This window comes from Choloepus didactylus, chromosome 4, assembly GCF_015220235.1.
Source record: "Choloepus didactylus isolate mChoDid1 chromosome 4, mChoDid1.pri, whole genome shotgun sequence".
NCBI lineage: Eukaryota > Metazoa > Chordata > Mammalia > Pilosa > Megalonychidae > Choloepus > Choloepus didactylus.
This window is the reverse complement of record NC_051310.1, coordinates 31,897,271-31,916,483: the sequence shown is the minus strand read 5'-3', so window position 1 is coordinate 31,916,483 and position 19,213 is coordinate 31,897,271. Positions and strand designations below refer to the sequence as shown.

The 19,213-nt window shown below is 46.5% G+C and overlaps 1 protein-coding gene across 5 annotated transcripts in view; it reads left to right on the top strand.

Annotated features, from left to right (window-relative positions):
- The window catches only part of ADCK1 (aarF domain containing kinase 1), a 126,844-nt gene that overhangs the window by 83,411 nt on the left and 24,220 nt on the right, over positions 1-19,213 (top strand). For 4 of the 5 annotated variants that reach the window (XM_037832178.1, XM_037832176.1, XM_037832179.1 and 1 more), the window contains 2 exons: positions 7,933-8,091; positions 15,189-15,305. The exons of the other annotated variant lie outside the window; for it this stretch is intronic. In XM_037832178.1, coding sequence (XP_037688106.1) covers positions 7,933-8,091; positions 15,189-15,305 — 276 coding nt within the window. The remainder of the gene's footprint in view (positions 1-7,932; positions 8,092-15,188; positions 15,306-19,213) is intronic. 5 annotated transcript variants of the gene reach the window in all.

Here is a 19,213-nt window from a genome sequence, read left to right as displayed (position 1 = left end):
GCTGTGTGCAGAGTATAGAGTGGCTCCTTCGCGGAGGCCGAGCAGTGCTGGGGCTGGCGATAGCGAGGCAGGTCAAAGACCCACACTCACAGCCTTCAGGGGAGGAGCTGGGGAGGGGGCCCAAGGCTAGCCACCCCCATGGACCCTCCTTGTGAGTGGCAGCACAGGATGGCACTGCCTTCTCGCTGGGCGTGGTCTCTGGTGGAAAAAAAAAATTATACCTGGGCGCCCTTCTCTGATATAAAACCAACAAGAACCCAAACTGGAAAGCTCATTTTGTTTTATATTTGAAATCAGTATATATATATTTTTAAGTCCAGGCCTAAATGGTGTCTTGGTTTTAGGAATGACAATCCCAGGTATGCTTAGCAGGAGAAGAATGGTTTCTAAGGGGAATTACGGCTACCTTAGCTACCAGAAATTTAGAGATAGAAGGGAAGGGAAAACTGCTTTTATGCACAGCCGCCCGATGCTTCCCTTCACTTCAATTCCAGGTATTGTGTGTCCTCATGCTTCCCTCTGGCCGACCAGAAATCACAGCTATTGTCCTCCGTCCATCCCCTGTCCCCTCTCTGTCCTGCGATTGGTCACAGCCTTGTCTCGAGAGGAAGGCAATTTGATTAAAGTAATTCTCACTAGAGAGGGAGTGACCTGTAGGCCTAGCCTCTGGATATTTGCAGTTTAAGAGGTGAACTTGTAAATCCAAATGCATATCTGTTTTAAGGTTTGAGGCCTGCAGGAGTAAGACCTGAGGGTGAGGAGGTATGGGCTACTGGTTCTGTCAGGATGCTTTTGGCTGCAGGTATCAGAAAATTAAACTAAAAGCGTGTCAATAATAATAGCTTATGTTATCTCACATGTCAAGACATCTAGAAGTAGGGTTGGCTGTTCCAAGGTTGACTAATCCAGCTCCTCATTGAGGTTTTTAAGACCCAAGTTCTTTTCATCTTTCACTCTGACACATCAGCCTTCTGGCTTGTCCTCCTAAGCTAGAGCCCCTTATGGTCCCCAGAGAGCTACACTGGTTCCTGGTGTTAAAAGTAAGTGGCATCCAGACACCAAAGAGGGCCTGTTTCTTTTCTCACATCTCTTATTAAAAAGGAGGAAAAATCTTTTACAGGAGCTCCCAGTAGAAATCCCCTCATTTCCCATTGCCTAGAACTAGGCCATTCTTGGCAAGAGAAATGAGACCACCTTGATTGGCTTAGACCACTCATGATTCACCTCCTAAGGCTCAGCCCTGCCTCCCTTGAAGGGCATGAAGGATGCACACAATTGGGGTTCTGCTAGCAAGGAAGGAGGGGAGAATGGCTGCTGGGTTGGCACTCAGTTGCACGTGCTGCCTTAGTGTTTTGTGTCGTCTGCGAACCTGGAACTCCTCTTGGGCAAGGGGGCCAGTCTCTGGGATAACCTGATTAGTGATGGCTGAGAGATGGAGGCAGACTTTCAGTAAATGGTGTTTGATGAAACCCGATGGTGTCAGTGACTTTGCACAAAAGAGAAAAGTACAGCCAAGGGTGTTTTTAAGCTTTGTCATTACCACCTGATACTGTCCCTTTAATAGTTGGGGCAACTCTACTTCTAGATGCACAGCCAGTGACTCTTATTGATTTGAATGGCTGTCCAGAGCCAGACTAATTGGGCCCAGAGATTGGAACAATGATTCAGCAGGAAGGGGTGAACTGACAAGGCACAGTCTATCCGTCTGCTGGCGGGCTGGCTTCGCAGCAGTTCTTTCCTGCCTAGAGTGGCTGGGAGTTTAGCGGGCTGGATCTCACAGCCATTCCACTGCTTGAGAGCAGAGCAGGGCTCAAATGATCTGTGAGCCGGTAGGAAGACCATGGTCCTCAGGTCGCAGGTCCCAGTAGCACTACTTTGTATTACTCCCAGTTGTAGCTGAAGCTTCTGAAATTGAGGACGAACATCCCCCTGCTCTATCACCCTGTAACGAATCTAATCATGGTGAATACCATGCCCTCCAAGTACCACCCCTTCCCAGCGTGCTTTGGGGTGGGACTCTCTGCCTGAGCTTCAGAATCTGATCCACGACTTAATGTTATCAGGCCCATCTCAAGGGTCTCTAAAAATAAAGACCAGTGACTGTCATGTTTCTGACTTTTTTTGAATAGCATTTTCAGTGCATGCTGTCTGTCATCTTGTTTCTTTTCTAAATGTGTTGATTGAACAGTGGGTGGCTAGGTAATGTTTGTATTGGCACAGAATCCAACAGCTAATTTTTATTTTTTTAAATATATTAAAAAAAATCTAGACATGTAGACCATCCCATGGAAACTTCTCTTCACCCTGTAATTCTGTTTTCTAAAAAGTGTGAACTTGTATAACTTATCAGAACAAAGATAAACCCCATGAATGGCAAGCTGTTTACATCGCTCTGAATTTGTGTTTAATCCTTGCTGAACATCCATTTTTACTAGTTTGGATCGGTGCAGGCATTCTGTTTAGTGTGCTGTTTTTCCGTAGAACATTATTTCTTTTATAATGCATAATAACTTGATAACAGTAACTCTCATTTCAGTTGCATTTTACAGTTTATAAAACTCTTTCTATGCCTTATCTCAGGCTTCCTATTGTACTGTCCTGTATTGTATTGCAGGAGACAGGGCTGCACAAAGAAATAAGCAAGAAAAACCTAGGTCCAATTCTGCATTCAACAATTACAAGTTGTGTGACCTTCAGAAGTGCTTTAACTTCTTGAAACCCCAGTGTCTCTCTCTCTTTAAAAAGGGCAAAGTGAGGATTAAATGAGAGCATGTATATAAAATGCCATGTAGCACAGTGCTTGCCACGTGGTAGGCACCAGATGATAATTTCCTTTTTTTTTTGCTGTTACAAAGAACAATCACTTGTTTTATGTGACTCCCAATTTTTGCATTATTTTTCTATGTGGCTTGTGATTGACTTTTCCTCCTGTGAGGCAATGACCCTGATAGGAATTTCATTTGATTATTTCACCTTGATGGAAGTATTAATTGTTGAATATATCTTGATTGATACATAAGGTTACAGATTAAAGTAGAGAATTCATAGGCATTCTGAGACTGTGGTTCCCCCAAATCAGAGGTAATCCCTTTCCCCACCAAAACCTCAGAAATACAAAAACTCAATCTATTTGGATAACATAAATGTGAACATATAATTATATCTCAGGGGAGAGGACAAACCTTTTAAAATATTCATTTGTTCATTCATTTCTTATTCACTCATTCGTTCACATGAGTATTCAGTAAACATCTGCTGGGTGTTGCATATGTGTTAGGCACTGGCAAAAACATTGGCTGTTGAAAGAAATTTACGGAGAAAATACATTTTGGAAGAAAAATCAAAAAGTCAAATTGATAATAACATCTGCTTTATTTAAGTTGGTTGCATCTGGTGTCAAAAAGAAAAACCTAAATGAACCTACTTAGGGCAGGCTCATAAGAAGGGAACTGAACGAAAACTGCATAGTTTTATTGTACTCTCCTCTAAGAAGTGTTTCATATGGCAGCAGCCCAAAGCACTTGGGCTAGATGACTCTTGACTTGGCCAACTGTCCTTCCAGTGAATTTCAAGGGGTTGGTGAACTCCCTGAATTACATGCAAAGTTATGTGAGTATGTACATTTTCTGGGCTTAGTATTCGGCATTATGCTTCCAAACAGGATCACGACCTCCTTGTTTTAGTTTCCTCATTGTTAAAGCACATATCATGCAATGGGTTGGCTTAAACAATGGGAATTTAATGGCTCACAATTTTGAGACTAGGAGAAGCCCCAAATCAAGGTGTCATCGAGGTGATGCTTTCTCCCAGAAGACTGTGGCTGCTGGCGATCCTTGGTCCTTGGCTTTTCTGTCACTTGGCAATGGACAGGTGGCCTATCCTGGCTCCTCGGTTAGTTGACTTCCAGCTTCTGGCTTTTTCCTCTGGCTTTCTCTCTCCCTGTGACCTTCACTATAAGGCCTTCAGTAATAGGAGTAAGGCCCATCCTGAGTCAGTTGGGCCACACCCTAACTGAATTAACCTCATCAAAAGGTCCTATTTACAATGGGTCCACACCCACAGGAATGGATTAAGTTTAAGAACATTTTTTTTGGTTTACATAGCTCCAAACCACTACAGTCTACCCTCTAGACCCCCAAAAGGCATGTTCTTTCCGCTTGCAAAATACATTCATTCTGTGACAACATCCCCAAAGCCTTAAGTCATTTCAGTAGCAATGCTAAGTACCATATCTCATCAAAATTGGTTATGGGTTTGGTCTGTCTTGGGGCACAATTCCCCTGTCTGTGGACCTGTGAAACTTAGAAAACAACTTATCTGCTTCCAATATACAATGGAGGGACAGGCATAGGATAAACATTCCCATTCAAGAAGGAAGAAATTGGAAGGGCATGGGGTCTGAAACAATTCCAAAAACCCACATGTTAAACTCCATTAGATTTCAAGGTCTGGGAGTCACTTACAGATCAATATTTTGTCCTCCTGGTCTGACAGAGCGGTAGCCCCACTCCTTCTAAGCCCTTGTGCGGTGGCCGCCATGCTCTCCTCAAATGCTGGGGTACAGGCCCCACCTTCTCCAAGCATTGGGGTAGCAGCACTCTCCTTGACAATAGGGCTTAAGGCCTGCCCCTCCAGGTGCCATGCAGGTGGCCTGCCACTCAAAGTGCTGGGGTAGTCCCACCCTTTCCACACACTTGGCCTGAGGAAGTATCTTCAGTGCAGTCTTTGGCTTCCATGGTTCTGCCCTTGGAGTCATTCTTCCTTCAGTTTATCCCTTCCCTGTCCCTTTCAGTCCAGGCTGATAGTGGTTCTGCTCATACAAATTTTACAAAAACGTTGTCAGCTTTGCCTGCAGGTCACAGGGGTCCAAACCGTCAGACAAGACAGCTTTCCACAGATCCTTCCTGCGTAACTGCATTTCCAATCCTGACTTCCACTGAAACGGCTGACTGGATTTATGCCCAGTTCAACCCTCACATGGAGCCCTATTCTCCAGGAACTTGCTTTCCGGAAGCCCAGGGAGGTCTCTGATAGAGCTGCTTCTGGCTCTAGTCTCAGAGCACACTATCTGGATAGGCTCAGATTTTTCTAAATTATCTAGTTTTGGTTTATGCTTGAGAGTTCAGTTCTGAGCCTTTCCCTTTTTTCTCACATTTTACTGTATGCTGCCAGGAGATACCAGGCTGCATTTGCTATACTTAGCTTGGAAATCTCCTCAGCTAAATATCCAAGTTTATCACTTTCAATTTCTGCCTTCCATCTGACATCAGAACTCAATTTCACCAAGTTCTCCTCTTTAAAACAAGGATCATCTTTTCTCCCGTTTCCAATAATGTATTCATCATTTCCTTCTCAGGTCTCATCGAAAGTAGCTTTAGCATCCATATTTCTACCAGCAGTCTCTTCAGAGAAATCTGGGCTTTCTCTGCCAAGCACCTCACAATTCTTCCAGTCTCTTCCTGTTACCCAATTCCAAAGCCATTTCCACATTTTTGGTATTTGCAATGGCAGCACCCTACTCTTGGTACTAAAAGCTGTTTTAGTTTCCTTGTTACTAAAGCAAATACCATGCAATGGATTGGCTTAAACAACAAGAATTTATTGGCTCATGGTTCTGAGGTTAGGAGAACCTAAAATTAAGGTGTCATCAAGGCAGTGCTTTCTCCCAGAAGACAGTGGCTGCTGGTGATCCGTGGTCCTTGCCTTTTCTGTCACTTGGCAATGCACACGCTGGCCTTTCCTGGCTCCTCGGTTCTGTGACTTCCAGCTTCTGGCTATTCCCTGTGGCTTTCTCTCTTTTTTGACCTTTCCTATAAAGCCTTCAGTAATAGAATTAAGACCCATCCTGAGTCAGCTGGGCCACACCCTAACTGAAGTAACCTCATCAAAAGGTCCTATTTACAATGGGTTCTTACCCACAGGAATGTATTAAGTTTAAGAACATTTTTTGGGGGGTGCATAGCTCTAACCACCACACTCCTATAAATCTTAGAACACCGACTTCCATTCAAACAGGCCCTCTCATTTAAAAATAACCAAAGGCCTGACTCACTACCTGCAGAATGCTTTAAAACCCAGTTTTATGAGGACTGTAAAGTGTTTTGAGTTATGAATTAGTTTGCTTATTAGTTACTAGCCATTAACATTAACCAATACATTCTCTGACTGCTTTTATGATTAATGATGTTAGGTATTAATAATAAACAATGGTACTAGTAATTAGCAATTATGTAATTGATGAGTAGGAGAAAAATCTTTAAAGTGCCTCTCAGTGCTATTTGGATCTTAATGATGATTGAAAATCTCACAAATAGCCATGACCATACCATCAGTGATGGGGAATTATTGTTTGGCCAGAAGCTTCGTCCCCAGGGTGTAGATCCCGAAAGGCTAACGCCCCCTGGAGTTCCACAGTAGACACACCGTCTCCACCAGTGTGATTACCTAGGAGATAATCAATAAATGTTGATTGAAGAAATGAGGGAACTTCATTACTCCACCTCCTGTGGAGTTTGGATTGGAACAAATTGCTGAAGAGGCTGAAGAGCTTTTCATACCTGAACTCAGAGCCCAGAGAGTGGGATTCAGGTGCCTGGGATGACATGCATGCCCTGGGCCTGGACCTTGGTGAGTTGCTTTTGTTTCCTGTGCACCTGCTCTGCCTCTCTTTTGCGGCAGCCAGGGGCCATCCGAGGGCACGGTGGGGGCCGTGGCTGCCTGGGGGCTGCCATGTCAAGTATCTGGGTCTGACGGAGGCTGTCCAGAACTCTCTGTTGCCACCTCTTCTTCTTGTTTTCCGTGACACAAACAGAAACAAAATATAAACTAAATCGATTATCATAAGGTCACAGGTCTAGCCCATGAAAGACTAGACAAGATTTAAAGGAAATTAGACTGCAGCCCAATATAATTAAACAGAGTTTTGATAGAAATTGAGGATAATAACCCTGCATGATGATTCTTTTAGAATGGTGCCTGGTACATCACCTAGGACATAAAAAACAAAGCTTGAAATACAAATGCCTTGTAGTTAGTGGCCTTGCTTTAGATTTATTTCTTTTGTATCTCACAATGCCTAATGCAGCATTGGGTACAACGTTATAGACCAGGGCAAAAAGAAACATCGGGCCAGACTCATAGCTGGGGCTCAGTGAGTCCTTCTGGACAGATTGAATGAGGAAGTTCTCTTGGTGCTAGAGGGCCCACAGTTCCTTAGGTTTTGCTCATTGCCATCTGCCTTGGCCGGGGGTGGGGGGTTTGGGTGTTTTTGGAGAACTTGGACTGCAATTGATACCAAGAATTACTAAGATGATCTGGTCAGTTCTCTCCAGTCCTGGATTTGAACATGGACAGCATATCCAGGAGGGCTTATCGGAGAGCAGGAGAGCTGCATTCTGTATTTCCCTTCTGGAATGCTGGAACTCCTCACGTCCCTGACATCACCGTTGTTCATTCACTGTGGAGCTGTCACCTGTGAATTTGTGAGTGTCTCAGATCCCATGTGGACTTGTTGCAAAAGCTGATTATCCCATTAAGCAGCACTGAGTTCCTGCATATAGAGGGGGCTGTGGTGTGTTCTGTAGATGTCACTGGACTCTTGTTCTCTGCCATTGATATTTAATTTCAGATCATTAAACTGATACCCCAAATGCCAGCTAGGTATTCTGAACTTACTCTCTTCACCATATCATCCCTCAAGAATCCACAGTGGGGCCAAACTGCTAAAGATCCAAGCTTTTCATCAAATCCCTTATCTCTTGCTCTTCTTATCTTTTGCAGCCTTATTTTCCTATTCCAATTTAATTTTTTATTATGGAATATTTAGACATACAGAAAGTTTAGAGAATAATATAATAAACTCTCAGGTAACAACCACTCAGATTAAGAAATAAAAAAAATGGGCCTACTGATGGAGGACTTGGTGGATTTCAGATGCTCGTTCTGGCTGTGAAGTGGCTGTTTCCAGAGTTTGAATTCATGTGGCTTGTGGATGAAGCCAAGAAGAACATGCCTTTGGAGCTGGATTTCCTCAATGAAGGGAGGAATGCCGAAAAAGTGGCCCAAATGCTCAAGCACTTTGACTTCCTAAAGGTAGGAGTGGCAGGGCAACGGGGAGTAGGATAGTCTGTGTTTGGGGTGGTGCTGGGGGAGGACTGGTCCTTGCCCTGAGTGTCCCCCCTTTCAGAACATGAGTGGGGATGTCTCTTTCCTGGGTCATCTTTCTGAGGATGAATGATTTGTCACTGGTGATGTATATTAAAGTCCTTGAAAGTTACAAAGAAATACCAAATATGATCGTTGATCTGTCAGTCAATCAAAAAGATGTTTATTGAATGATCTGCACTTGAGATACACTGAGCACTATCCAAGGGCCTTTAAGCTACAATCTCTGCCTCCATGAAGCATAAGATGATGATGTTGATGATAGAGATGGTGGTAATGATAGCTAACACTTAGTGTACCCCATGCACTGTCCTCAAAACTTTATATATATGATATTAACTCATTTAATATAGTCAGTTCTATAATGTGACATATGTGTTCCTAAAAATCACACACTATGCAAAATCGCACAACAGAAACCATGGCGCTCACGGGGCAAATGGGGCTGGGGTACAACACTTCCAAACCTCATCAGTGACACATGCACAAAGGATAGGAGCCTAATAGGAACAGTAGCCCAGTTTTATACATGTAAAATGGCTAAGAGATGTATATGTTTTAGTTTTCTGGCTGCTAAAACAAATCCTGTACAATGGGTAGATTTAAACAATGGGAATTTATTGGCTCACAGTTTTGAGGTTAGGAGAACCCCAAAATTGAGGCATCAGGAAGGTGATGCTTTCTCTCCAAAGACTTGTGGCATTCTGGGGCTGTCTGCTGGTGATCCTTGGGTCCTTGGCTTTTTGGTCACATGGCAAATCACGTGCTGATGTCTTCTCTTTTCTCTTCCGAGTTCTCTTGACTTAAAGGTTTTTCCTTTGTGGACTTCTCTATAAGGCCTCTGGTAATAAGATTAAGACCCATCCTGATTCAGTTGGGCATACCTCAACTAAAAATAACATCTTCAAAAAGTCCTATTTACAATGGGTTAAAACCCACAGGAATAGATTAAGATTAAGGACATGTTTTTTTTTTTTTCTGGGGTACAAAACTCAGTCTACTTCAACATAATCCTGCAATTCATATGGGACTTTACCTTGAAGTTAGCTTGTAGAATTGGGCATCAGAAGCACTGCAGCTTGTAAGTTATTGTGAAGTGATGGATGGACAGTCATCTGTAATGGCATGAAAAGTGACACCAGATGTGAGTGGGTGTGGCTTATAACACTCGCAGTGGCATTTGAGGTGCGTGTGTGTTTTGTGTCTTCCTAAGTGGCGTGGGTCAGCTGAATCCAGTTTTCTATGTTCATTTAGTGTTTCTTGTGGATGGAATCGCATATAAGCAAATGCAAAACTTACATTATGATGAAACATATCTATCCCATTGGAATAAATTTGTGTTTTCAAAACAAGTATCCTAGCAGAACTGACTATATAATAGAAGATACTTAAGTGGGAAATGATATCAAGCAATACAAGGTCATGGCTGTAAGTGCTCTGCAAGAGGCATTGCACGTAGGTGCTCTCAGGATTCAAAAGAAGGGGCTCCCTTGGGCCAAGCAGTTCAGGAGAGGCTCTGCTGAGGAGATGGCTCCAGAGCTGGTCTTTGAAGACCATCTTGATATTCCCCAGAGGGCACAGAGGGGTTGGAATGAGGAAGATACATGCCAACACTGATGTTCATCTAACCCATTTTGTCCTTAGTGGGGATGTACCCCTTTATGCAGGGGCACCCCTTTATTGGGTTGGTGCAGAGTGTCAGAGGCCCCTCTGGCAGTCTCCGTGGAGAGCTTGGCTTTCAATCCTCAGGCGAGATGAGCCCTTCTCTCTCCATTCAGGAGATCTGGAGGGGATGTCTGAAAGCCTCTAGGGAACTCCAAGTGCTAGTTCCAGATCAAACTCAAAAGTAGGACTCTTTTTGGAGAGGGTGATTCCAGCATTGAATGGGAAGGTTTCTATTGCATTGAACTAAATTTGCATTTGAAGTAAATGTCAAGGCTTTTGAAGACGTCATGAGAAATGGGGTAACGTTTATACTTCTCATGCTGTCTGGATTGATGAACAAAGATGGGGTGACCAGAATTCCAAAGCTTGGATCATGCGAGAAGCCACAGCCATGTTGATCACACAGTGTCTTGACACACTGATTTTGGTGGAAGGTATAGATGTAGCCACTGGAGAAGTTTAGCTCTTTGAGTGTGGGGTTGGCGGTCATGCCTGCCCCCACTTTGCTTGGCTGGCTTTTCCTTGGCCGCCATCAGAGACTTGGATATACAGACCCTCTTGTGCATGTAAATCCAGACTTGCAGACTAAATCTGCTACCACCACCCCATCCTTGAAGCTCAAACAACTAGTTCAAACTAGTCTGAAAACTTGGCTCCCTCAGACAAGAAATAACATTGACCAATTAGACTCTACAGCATCTAAAATATGCTTCCACTTGCATATCTCATTTATTTCATTCCTTTATCCCACTTCTATTGAGCATTTCTTAGGAGGTTGTTGCTGTACTAGGAGCTTGGGGTACCCAGACAAGAGAGATGGTTGGCCCCTGCCCTGGAGAAACTTCCTGCACAAACATGTTGTTATCATACAGGTTGAGCGATGCTATGATAGAGACTTACCTGTTTCCGTGGATGCCCTAAAGGAAATACTTAATTGCACTCAGGTCAAAGAGCTCAGAGAGGGCTTCCAGGAAGTGGTTACCATGTAGAAAGAGATAGGCAGTATCTTTGCGTCAGGCGCTGTTGCATTGAATGCCATGCAAGTCCTCTGACACTGAATCCTTAAACAACCATCATCCCACTTTACAGATGACAGTCATAGCCATAAAGTGGAGGAGCTAGGGCTAGCAGCCAGATTTTCTGACTCAACTCTGGTGTTCTTCTCAGGGTACTCTGCTGCCTGTTGCCCCACAGGTGTGCTCCTCAGGGCCAGAACTATGAGTCAGACAAACAGAACCATCTCCTCCACTGTTCCTATGGAAACAGCGAAACCGTCTCCTCTCTGGGGCCAGCTAGCGACTGCTAGACCAGGCATGTAATAGTAATAATAATAACACATTTTTTTGTAAGAGAATGCCAAATATGGGTAAATAATTGAGGTACCCATTTGACCTGCTCCTTCCCAAACCTGCATACTCGTCTTAAGACAATGGTGGAATTAGGCTCCTGAGTAATTAAGTTTGCCTAAACACACAACAAGCAGGAAGCAAATTTTGTGCCATGAACCCAGTTCAGCTCTTAAAACTGGAGATAAATCGTCTTTGCACACTGGCACCCCATCACAACATCTGTGCGTAATTAAGCCTCAGCAAAGAGTTTACCTCTCAGTGTGTGAGGCATCTTCCAGTGCTTATATGGGGTTTAATAACCTCAGCTCTGTGCCATAAATCTCCATGCCTCAGACAAGCATTGAATGCAAGTATGGTTTCAGGGAGACTGGGGGAGGGGGACGGGGGGCAGCCAGGCTGAACGGTCAAGATCAGGGCATTTGTGGATTTGGCCTCAGAGAGAGAGAGAGAGAGAGAGAGAGAGAGAAAGAGAGAGAGAGAGAGAGAGAGAGGAGAGAGAGAATGTGTGTAGGGGTGTAGGGAGTGGGTAAGACAAGAGATGAAGTTTGTGATTAACCTGGGTGATGTCTGAGGTCAAGGTAGGAGAGGAGAAGCCTTATAATAACCAAACCAAATCAAGGAGAGGAAGAGATGAGAGTGTGTCTGTGTGTCTGGAGGTAGGGATGGGTGGTGGGTCATCTCCTAAGTAGGGCCATTCCAGGGTTTCTGAGTCAGAGGTAAAGAGGCTGGGGCTCTCCAGAAATTGTGTACAAAATCTGAGGGGACGTGCTGCATGCTTTTGGAGAAATGTCATAGCTTCCTAAGAGCTAAAAGATTAAGAACCCCTGATTTATAATGATTAACACTAGTTAATATTTTTGCATGCTTACACCGTGTTAGACACTGTTTTACGTGCTTAACATGTATTTACTCTTGCATCCTAACAGCCCCATGAGGGAGGTACCATTATGGACCCCATGTCACCAATGGGGAAATCTGAGGCCCAAGGAGGTCAAACAGTTTGCCCAAGGTTAAGAGCTGGTACGTGGCCAAGACAGCCTTTCAGTGGAGGCAGCCTGGCTCCAGAGCCTGCATGTTAAACCACTCTGCTGTTCTGCCTTTGTAGTAGTTCATGGGAAAGATCTGAATTACAGTGGACTGCCCATACAGTGACTCATCTCTGGCTGCGAATCAGAACCACCTATATGTGGCTGTCGTGGCAGCTGACATTTGTTGAGAAGTTGCTAAATTTCTGGTGCTGTGGCAGGCATCAGTATCTATCTGTGCCAGTAGGAAGCAGGCACTGTTGCTTCCACTGTAAATGCCGTCACCATTTTACAGATCGGGAAGCTGACGCTCAGAGGCATAGGCAGCTCACTGCTGTCACACAGCTGTAGGAGGTAGAACCACCCCGGCCTCTGACTGCAGGACCCATGCTCTGCTCCACTACTGCAGCCCTGGTGATGGGTGCTGGCACAGAAAAGCCAAAGCACAGATGCAAAGCAGGAGCACAGGGTGAGGGCCAGGTGAACAGCACAGTGATTGGAGGCCGAAGTCCAGAGTCTTGGTCTAGAATGTTCTACAGTTTGCACCCTCCTTCTTGGGGTCAGGATTGTTCTCAGTGTGGGGGGCAGGTGGAGCGCACCGGAGTGGGGCCTCTGCCTAGCGGTGAGCAGGCAGACCTTGCACCCAGGGGACCTGATGGCCAGGGTGTGTCTTTCTGCCTCTGGGGGCAGAAGGCACCTTAACCAGGGTTTTTCTTTTGTTTGTTTTTTTGGGTGTGTGTGCATGAGTTCTTATTGCCTCTTTAATTTTTCTTTTTCAACACGGTGTTGAAACATGGGTGTTGTGCTGGAGTGAATTTCATCCTACATCTCCCAAACCCTCCTTGCCTCCATGGTGATTTAGGAACAGGTCACTTGACCTTCTGTTCCTCTGTTAAGCCACTTTTCTCCTAACCAAGCAGTGAATGGTCTGGCATTTTGCAGGCATTTCGGTGTTGTATCCACTGAGGGGCAAGCACCCACAATAAACCCCTTCATTCCCCAGGTTTGATATTTCTATCATTTCAGATCTAAGCAGCTGAAGCAAGAAGTGGATTCTGTCTGTCAGACTGGGGTGGTGACATCTGGAGGGAGATGGGGGTGGGGTAGGTGACGAGGGTGGGGAGGGGAGCCAGAGCACACCAATGACCCTGATTAGTGACCCAGAGAATCTCCAGCCTTTGTTTTTTCTCTTTCAATCCATGGCTCTTTTATGACTATATTCCAAGTCTCCCCAGCCAGGCCTGGCCTTGGTTCTGACCTTGTGTCTCCAGAGCCCCAGGTGCCCTCTGCCAAGCTTGGTTTCCAAATAAACAGGAGGGAAGAACTGAACCCCAAAGTATATCCCTTTCACTCGGAAGCCAGGAACAACAGCAAAATAGCAACAACAATGAAACGTGCACTCATATTCTTAAAGATACTTTTTGGAAAATGCCAAGCAATTTGAATTTTAAGTTCAAAGTTATCCAGAGTCACAGATTTTTCTACTGGCCCAGATTTGAAAGGATGAAAAACCACAGGAAAGTGGCAGACCAAATAGCCATGATTTCAGTTGGAACCTTTGTTCCAAGGAACCCAGAGAGCTTCACCTGTATGTACAGCCCTGTTTATCCTCAGAGCTCCTTCCTGAGAATGGGGCAAGAACAATTTTCCCTTCTAATGAGGAAAACTGAGGCATAGAGGAGTTAAGTGGCTGGTCTACTGTGCAGTATTTATCAGCTGAACTGGGAGTAGGAGGCAGCTCTCTTGACTTGAGGGCCGCTATCTTACTTCTAGATGAGTTTTGGGGGTTGGGGTCGGGAAGACCTTATTCCCCGAAACACTTGAATTCACTGTCATAGCTTCTTTATTTGTAAGAAGAAATAGACCATCAAGTTATTACGGGAGCAGGGCACGAAAGCCGGGTAATTCTGCTTCCTGGGGTGTCACTCACTCACATGGCAGCCCACAGCCCTTGGTGCGGTCCAGTCTCTTGCCTACTCCTGGGGAATCCATTCTCTTCTTGACTGTTGGGTGTTCTCAGGGTCAGAGAGGGTTGGACGATGTATCAGTTGAGAATTCATTTGTCTGCAGGTAACTGGAAGCCCAATTTAGAGTGTCTTCAGTAGAAAGAATTTCCTTTCCTCATGTAGCATTAAGGCTTGCAGTAGCTGCTTGCATCACAGCTGGCATCTCTGATTTTTTTGGCCTTTTCCTCAGCTAGCTGCTGCAGCTCCAGGCACCCCATTCACTTTCAAGGCAAGACGAGAAGGAGAAGAGGAGTAACACCCGCTACAAACATCCCTTTTTATTAAGGAGATAAAAGCTTTCCCAGAATCCCTTAACAGACCTCGACTTATGTCTCAAGCCAGAACTGTGTCACAGGGCCATACTCAGTTGCAAGGCAGGCAGGGGCAATAGTTTTTCCTGTCTCCACCTGAAGTAGAGGTGGGCAGGGGGAAGAGGAGAATTGGGACTAGGTGTGGGGCATTGTCAGCCACAGAGGACTTGTTGGAAACAGGTTTGAGAAAATGCATGACTCCCTAGCTGAAATCATCATCTGCTAAAGGTTCACTCATTTATTCATTCATTGAATACATATGATATGCCCATTGCTCAGGATGAGAAACTGAGACAGGGTTAAGATTCCCGAAAACAGCCTGAAATGAGCCTGGTGGTGGGATGGGAAGAGGGTACTAGCTTTTAACACAAACTCTGGCCCAGGTACAAGGTATTTCATATGTTTTCCCCTAACCCAATTTTAGTTTTGGCTCTAACTCTGTCTGGAAGATGTTGAGGAGGGCAGGGCCCTGGCTGGCAGAGGAGAAGCAGCCAGCCCTCTGCGTTTAGCCTGGCCACTCCCTGTCCCCACACCCAAGCCAAGGTCCCCCTTGGGCCTCTTCTTCCTGTCGTGGGAAGAGGCACCTGCTCTCGTCTGGCTCACTGCACCTAGTGGTGGTCGTGGCTCCCAGCTTCCCAGACCATCTGACCCTGCCCTTTCCTATTCTAGGTCCCCCGGATCTACTGGGAGCTGTCCACCAAGCGGGTCCTTCTGATGGAGTTTTTGGAGGGCGGGCAGGTCAATGACAGACACTACATGGAGAGGAACAAGATCGATGTCAACGAGGTGAGGACAGGAGCTCGGGGGGCTGTGTGAGAGGACATGGGCTCTGTCTGCCTTCCCAGCGCAGACAGGCACGTCCAGGGACGAGGGCCTCTGAATCTGGCCCCACTGCCCTGAAATGCAGCCATTGACTAAAGAATTACAGACTATCCAAATAAGATGGATCTTTTGAGGTCATCTTGTCCGTTCCTCTGCCCTGTCTCCTCAAGCTGGGGGAATAAATTCTGGAGGCCTTGGGTCTGACCCTGGAGGTACTGGGCAGCCACTGATGGGTGTTGAGGAGTGTAGTGACATGCTCCGCCACTCTGGGTGGGGAGGAAGGAATGGAAGAGACCAGACAGCGAGGAGGTAAATGTGCTAGGCAACCCACGAAGATGAGCATGTGGCCCCAATGTTGGGATGGGACCAAAGGAAAAAAAGCCACACCTTGGCTCAGAAGATGAGGCAGGTGGAATTGTGGTTGTGAGCACAGGCTTGCTGGGGCTTGGGGGCCTCTGTAAATGGGAATGACTCCAAGACCTGCCTTCAGAGGAGTGAGGACCACCAGAGTTAATGCACAGACAGCACTTTGCACGGTGCCTGGCATGTGGTTAGTGCTCCCAGACGGTAGCTAGAGGTTGCTGTTCCCATTATTATTGTTGGGCCCCTGCCGCCTTTACCTGGAAGGGAGCTCTAACATCATGGGATGTCTGACTCCCTGTGCCGGGCCCTCACCCTATGATAAGCTTATGAGGAGGTCCTATTGTCTCCATTTTGCAGATGAATCAGGGACCCAGAGAGGGATGGCAACTTGCCTGAGGTCACAAATCATAATTGTACACATCAGTACATTTTCATATGTATATACCATACCAGCACTGTCAAGAAAAGGAGCAAAGCCTCCCCAGCCCTTCCCCCACAACAGGGTTCCTCTGCCCCCTCCCTATCATAACCCCCCAACCAGGGATACCCCCCGCCCCCCACCAGGGCTAACCACAGGTCGCTGTTGCCCACTTTTGAACTTCATATAAATGGGATCATAGTGTGCAGTGTTCAGGGTTTAGCATCTGCATCGTAAGTCAGGTGTGGTCTGTTTCTGGAATCTCCATTCTATTCCATTGGTCTGTTATCCCTGTAATCATACCACACTGTTCTTATTACTTACCCCTGCCCCTGGCCTGTAGGGTTTGCATGACTGCCTTTGAGAAGCTCTTTGGGCTCTGAGATGATGTCACTAAATGCTGACTTTCACAGAAAGCCCAGGCTGAGCGGTGGGCGGGGAGCCGGCTGCTTTGTGGTGCTGTCGCTGACCATCCATGATGCCGGGAGTAGGTGAGGGACAGGCCCTGCTCTGCAGAAATGAGCCTATCATGTCTCTTACCAACCAAGCAAAGCCACAGGCCTCACGGAAGACTAGTGGTGTGTATGTGTGTGTGTGTGTGTGTGTCTGTGTGTCTGTGTGTCTGTATGTGTATGTGTGTTGAATATGAAGGACTTCACATTCCTGAAAGTTTCAAACAGAATTCTGAGGTTCTAAATGTCTCCCTGGGACTGTGGGACTCAGCAAGCTGGCCCCTGATGTGATACTCCCTCCTGAGGACAGCTTGGCATGAGCATTCCTTGCATAGGAAAGTACAAGGACAGATAGGTGTGACAGAGGACAAAGATCTCACCCAAATCCTGGGGCTAGGGTGGCGAGTGGCATCTTGGCTGCTGCAAACCAGTGACTCAGCTGGAAGGTGCCTCTAGGAGGAACCCCTGTGGAGGTGGGTGGAGATGGCTCCAGGCCCTTCCAAACACTTGCTGAGTCATCCCCACTCGCCTTTGAGGAGGCCACTCATGCCACAGCTTCCCAGTCCCACCCAGCCTAGCTTGAGAACTAGTTTGAGAACCAGTCTAAATTGCCAGTTGCTTATAGAGACCCAGGTAGTGAAATACCAGATTAAGGGCAAGACAACCTCGGTTCAAGCTCCATCCCTGCTGGTGGCTCACTGCCTGACCTCGGGAAAATTACCACCCACAACTTCGGGGCTGCAATTTTCTTACTGAAGGCGTTGAACTAGCTGGACTGTAAGGGTCCTTCCTGTTTGGACATTTTTATAAAACAGAAATTCTGTGTCTTGCTAGGAGCTAAGACTTGTTCATCTATTTCAAAATTACCCGGGGAACTTATTTTAAAATGTAGATTCCTGTGCCCCACCTCAAGCTTACTATTCAGCATCTAGGGTGGGGAGAGGTGGAGGGGGTGGCAAAAAATCTGCATTTTAACCAACACTCCAGGTGGTTCAGACCCTCACTGAAGTTTGGGAATCACTGTCCCCAGGCCAGGGGTCAAGGGCTGCGCAGGTGAGCCGCAGGGCTCACCTGTGCTGTGCTGCCCCCAGGCATGAGGCAGCCCTGCACAGGTGCACTCACTCAGCAGGAGCACAGGGCCTCGGGGAGCAGCAGCCTGCAGGGCCCTTGTGGATTTGTGCGTCTGAGCCCAGAAGCATTGGCACCACGGGGCCTGGCCCTGTTACCGTATTTGCCATTCACTTTAAGAGCTGGCGACAGTGACTGCAATTGATTTCATTAAACATAAAGGTTGCACAGGAGCCCGCTTTCCTGGACTGCATGGAGCCTCCTCTAGCCACAGAATGATTATTGATTGCAGGACCTTTATCGAAGGTTAATTGGATTTCAGTGAGTGTGTATTTAAGACCTTGCCTGGGCTAAGGCCCAATTTAATTTGTGTGAAATTAGCCAAGAGAAAGGTGACAGTGTCGGGAGGCAGGGACTGTGACTGGAGGCCTGGTGGGGAGACTGTTTCTGAAGACACTGGCTTGGCAGTCACCGCTGGGCAAGATGGGCAGGGGCTACCCCGCGGCTGCTATGTCCCTGTGCTCAGGTGGGTGTGCCTGGTGTGTGGTCCAGCTTCCAGAGCTGCTTGATACCTCCAGGAAGTACAAACCTTCCTCTTCTGCCAGGTGCAAGAGTGGGTCTGGGGGTCTCGCTGAAACTTTCATCTCATCCTCCTTTCCTCAGGACCCCAAATCCCTCTTTCAGAGGTGCCAGGGACCCTCGGTTCCTGAGCCTCTCTGGGGCTCAGAGGTAAAAACACAAACCCCCCCACTGCTGGCTTAGGGCTCCATGTTTTCTAGTTGGCCAAGTCATTTCCCAGCAGCCCTCTGCTCCCACGAGACAACAGAATTCTCCTGTGTCTGCTGCCTTTGGTCCTTCTACCCTTTTGTGGTGGTGGGGTCCTTGCTGCATTTGTTCTTTTAGAGGCATGTTAGTGTGTGTCTCAGTTGGCCAGGGCTGCCTTAACAATGGACCACAGGCTGGGTGCTCACAACCACAGAAATTTACTGTCTTGGTTCTGGAGGCCAGAAATCCAAAATCAAGGTGTAGGCAGGGCCCGGCTCGCTCTTTAACCTGTAGGGGAGAATCTGTTCCCTGCCTCTCTTGGTTTCAGGCAGTGGCTTTCCGGCAATCCATGGCTTTCTTTTCCTCAACCGGTACTTGGTGTTCACCTCTCTGTCTCTTCGTCTGTGTCCAGTTTCTTCTTATTATTAAGGACACCAGTCATAGTGGATGAAGGAATCCAATTGGCCTCACCTTAACTAGTAACATCGTCAAAGATCCTGTTTCCAAATAGGATCATATTCACATGCCTGAGGTTAGGACTTGAACATACCTTTTGGGGGACACAATTCAATCCATAGCAGTGGAGTTCATGTGGGAGTGGAGTTAATGGCTCGGGTTCAGTCTGCCATGTTTACCCAGAAGCCCTTGCTGTGTTTCTTCTTTCCAGTAGTTTTTGAATCTGTTCCATGTTATTGTAAGAGCAAAAGTTTGTTGAGCACCTACTCTGTGCGGGCAGTGCATGCAAGTGCTGTTAATGACAGAGTGTCAGAGGGGGCGGCCAGGTAGGCTCCACAGGGGCTGGGTGG